General features: G+C 33.7%; 1 protein-coding gene and 1 pseudogene across 1 annotated transcript; both read right to left on the bottom strand.

Annotated features, from left to right (window-relative positions):
- LOC112506132 overlaps window positions 1-2,477 on the bottom strand; it is a 3,835-nt pseudogene extending 1,358 nt beyond the window's left edge.
- Window positions 2,478-2,719: 242 nt separating this feature from the next.
- On the bottom strand, window positions 2,720-3,775 carry LOC112506131 (protein ALP1-like). The gene is made up of 2 exons (XM_025110161.1): window positions 3,686-3,775; window positions 2,720-3,418 (listed from the first exon to the last, which is right to left on the bottom strand). The coding sequence occupies exons 1-2, from the start codon at window positions 3,773-3,775 to the stop codon at window positions 2,720-2,722; spliced, it is 789 nt and encodes a 262-aa protein (XP_024965929.1).
- Window positions 3,776-4,691: the final 916 nt, after the last annotated feature.

The raw sequence follows: 4,691 nt of genomic DNA, 5'->3' as shown, positions 1-4,691 counted from the left end.
TTTATACATCAAGTAAAAGTTTTTGAACAAATATAATATATTCTTTAAAAGGTAATATTTTTTTGGTAAAAAATAAAGAATTCTTATTTTCTTTTTTCAAAGAACGCATATTTTTTTAAAAATATTAGCGAGATAAGTTGTTTTATACAAGTTTTATTAATATTGATATATTAATGAATAATTTAGAATTTTTTTAATTCATTTAATATATTTATTAAATAACATATAAAATATCTAAATATTAAAATTAAAAGTACATTGTTTAATAGGAATTAGTAGATACTATAATAAAATAATTTTGAAAGTACAATGTTGTAATAAGAAAGTCACATCACTATAGTACATGTGGACAGCCTACATGGACAATGAGGTGACATGGAAACCTGATATAATGGGTAAATTTAAATTAAAAGGTTACCTAATGCTATAATGTGTAATTTTTTCAAAGTATAATGTTCTAATAAAAAATAGTTTGAAAGTACATTGATGTAATAAGAAAAACTGAAAGTACAATGTCATAATAAAGAAATTTATGAGAGTATATTGTTATTTTGTGCATTTTGCCTTTTTTTTATATATATATATTTATGGGTTTGCTTAACCAAAAATATTTTGACTTAAATTTCCAATTTCGTTTTTCTGAAAAAACAAATACCATCCGATGAATTCTAACATTTGTAAACATAATTGAATTCGTTTTAGATTGGATCACTCGTGCTTTTTCTGTGCTAAATATCACATCACAGTTGGCTATACTGTCACCCTTATATGCTTTCCATCGCTTATGTTCACTTATCAACTGCAAATGAAATGAAACACCATTTCAATGTCAACTTTATCATCAAAGCTTCAAAGAAAACCAGAAGACTCGAGAATCACCTCGTTTCGAAGCATGGCGATGGGTCTGCCATCATTATGGAGGAGTAACCGTTGATGATGGAAGATTGTGTTGCACGGTATTACTTTAAGCATGATTTTATGGTTAATATCAGTGATCACAAGGTTGCCTCTTGAATTTGTGTCGACTATAAGTTCAAGAGAATCTGGTGTCAGGAACTGAGACCCAATCACACAAACTGGAGCTATGCCCTGTTAGGGGCTAGGTTGCGTCATCATCATCCCAAGAGAGATGGCGCCTGTGAATTCGAAAAACCAGTTAAAAAGATGCAGCTGATTCTGAGGTTAGGAAGAAGTACATCAATTCCAAAGTGGTGTTTTACGTGTTAAATTGTTTGACCAAGATTAGCCTAAGACTGACTTGTAAGCTAAGACATCCATATCTAAAGGATAAAGAGACACCCATCATTGACTGTGGGGTTAGGAAGTTTGTCAATTTGCATGTAGTATTTTAAGTGGAAGTTTTTTTACTTGTATTAAAATAAGCTTGAGTTGCAAGAAAAATCTACATCTAGAAGGTAACAAATACCAATTGGAAGTCACATTTATGTATTTAATTTGGGAGGCTAATGACAACTCTAAGGGGCGTTTGGTTCGTCGGAATCCGCCGGATTGAAATGGTCAATTCCGTTGACCAATTTCATTCCAACGTTTGGTTACCTATGGAATGGAATTGTGCGTTTGGTGCGCAGACAGGACAGGACATGACATTACAGTTATTCAGCGTTTGGTAAGACATGACAGAACCGGACAGAACTGGTTAAAATAACCAATTTACCCCCAGTAAGCTGTTTAGTGTTTTTTTCACTAAATAATCAATATAAATGTTAACAAATACTATTTAAAAATATCAAAAAATTTCCAAAATCAGTCTTAATTAAAAACTCACATTCATAAACCAAAAGATTTAAACATCATGTTCACCAACACAAAAGTTGAAATGCTTACCAAAAGACCTAAACACAAAAGATCAAATGTTTACAATTGTGTATCAAAAGACTTAAACACAAAAAATCAAATGTTTACCAACCAACATCACATATCTAACTTCTTTAAGATGGTCCTCACAAAATTTGGCTTCAAGGTAGCATTAATGATATTCCATAGGCATAGTTGAATCGAGTTATCGGCAAAATACATGCTAATAGCAATAACCTGATCATCATCAAAACCCATGTTGGTTAACTCATCGGGCATAGTTTGTAAACCCGGAGTACCAACAACCGGTACCAACTTACCTATATCCTCGGATAACGAATTCAACCCTTTCTCAATCAGCTTGATTGCATCTTCAGAAACACCGTTTATGCATTGATGCACATCATTCCAACCAAAACCACTTGTATTCAGCATGTCATAAGTTGCTGAATATTTATCTTTGAGCCGCTTCCTTTTGTTTTGGATGTGTTTTGATGTTATATTAAGGCCCGGAACTTTTCACACATCTTTAAAGCGATTTGCTCATATGTGCCGGTCCAAAAATACCCGTTATCACTCCTACCACTGGCGGCTACAATCTCTTGTAGAATGCTAATCAATACATCTTTTTCTTGGATACTCCAATTACGCCTATCCGCCATCTTAGAAATTCCAAAATTAACACTATGTCAATAGTAATAAAACAATATGTTACGTTAAACATTTTAAAATTCAACATTAGCAACAAAATAATCATTACGAAAACATTTTAAAATTCAACATTAGCAACAAAATAATATATTACGATAACATTTTAAAATTCAACATTAGCAACAAAATAATACATTATGATAACATTTTAAAATTCAACATTAAAAAAAATAATACAATACATTGAGTACATTCATCTACTTGACATCCACGACTCAAACATCTCTTGGGCGATGGCATCTCTCCATTGAGTCCACTCATTGCTCGATTCAACAACATCAATAGATTCAACATCATCGTTGGATTCCACTTGCTCTTCCCCTATAGGCATATCTTCTAGTGTGAGTGTCGTGTTTTCTTCCGAATCAAGAACCATGTACATCTTAACAAAATTATGTAGCAAAGCACATGCTATGACCATCCTTCTTTGAAGTTTAATTGGATAGAAAGAAGAACATCGTAATGTGGTCCAACGTTTCTTCAAAATACCAAAACACCTTTCTATGATATTTCTAGCTTGTGAGTGTTTCATGTTAAAATATTCTTCCTTATTTGAAGGTGTATGACCAATGTGTTCCCATTCTCGTAAATGATACCTAGTACCTTTATATGGTGCTAAAAATCTGTTACCATTGACATATCCTGCATCAGCCAAATAGTAATTACCCATTGGGACTTTTAAACCATTATTCCGTGTAACCGCATCTCGTAGTACTTTAGAATCGGTAGTTGAACCTTCCCAACCGGATAAAACATAGATGAATTTCATGTCCCGAGTGCATGCACCTAATACATTAATCGCAATATGACCCTTTCTTGTTCGGTATCGTGGTTTATCGGACTCAGGTATAATCACTTCAATGTATGTTCCATCTATTGCTCCTAGACAACCCTATAAAGAAAATAACTTGGTTTTAGCTAAATGGTAAAAAAAATTATATTACAAATAATGAGAGAAGTTAACAAGGATTACCTTAAACCATTTCCATCATATGTCGGTATAATCATCCTCTACCGGAGTTGGTTTGCTAAACAAAATGTCTTGCAAATCGCAACAAAGCACTTAAAACTCGATGAACATACCTACTAATTGTTTCCCCCGACCTATAAATCTAACTTGAAGACATCTATTTTTGGTGTGATGTGCTAAAATGTTTACAAATGTAGCAACTTGTTCTTCAATTGTCACGTTACCATCATCTAATAGTCCACCACGTGTTTTTAGCGTCACACAAAAGAGCAAATGCATTCCTATCCATTCACAACTCAATTACACATACAATGTCATTTTCACGTGTGATGCATTGCATTTCTATCGATCTAATTTGAAATCTAGTGAATGTTATTTGTCTTAAACTTTTCCTCCGATCATGTCTTTGTTCATATTCAATTAACCAATTCGGAAAATTGACCAAAAGTATGAGCAAGTCGATGTAAGCTTTCAACACTTTAACAACTACAATTAGATTGTTCGATCCATTCTACATTAAAAAAAAATGAGATGTAGTTACTATAAAATGTTCCAACTCATAATATAGTGGTATAACATAATCTGTGAATATAAACACTTTAAAACAGTAGCAAAAACCCTCTCTAAATTGAACTACCAAAACACTCACAAGCAAAACAGTAGCAAAAACCCTCTCTAAATTGCATCTCCTTTCAAGAAACAGAGGGCAAAATCGCATAAACAGTTGGTTCAAAATTCTTAATATAACCAAACATAGCAAACCCTAAATCGACAAGCAAACAGTTGATTGAAACAGTTGAAAAAGAAATCGGTTCAAACATAGCAAACCCTAAATCGATTCAAGCAAACAGTTGATGCAAACAGCCGATTTAGTTGATTCAAGCAAACAGTCAATTTAGGATTCAAGAAAACAGCCGATTTAATTGAAAAAGCAAACAGCTGATTTAGGGCAATCTTGTACCTGAGAGTATGGAGAGAGAGGATACTGTGTATGGAGCGATGGGGAAGAAAGAAGAAGGTAGAACTCGTTGAGATAAAGGGGAAGGTAGGTAGCGATGGAGGCGGACTGTGTATGGAGCGAATGGGAAGAAAGGAGAAGCTAGAACTCGTCGAGATGAAGGGGAAGGTAGAACTCGTCGCCGATTGATGAAGGAGAAGGTAGGGTGCGATGGAGACGCACTGTGTGTAGAGCGAT

This window comes from Cynara cardunculus, assembly GCF_001531365.2.
Source record: "Cynara cardunculus var. scolymus isolate 2C chromosome LG 2, CcrdV1, whole genome shotgun sequence".
Classification (NCBI taxonomy): Eukaryota; Viridiplantae; Streptophyta; class Magnoliopsida; order Asterales; family Asteraceae; genus Cynara; species Cynara cardunculus.
Note: the sequence above shows the minus strand (reverse complement) of the source record. Positions and strands in the feature narration are given on the sequence as shown.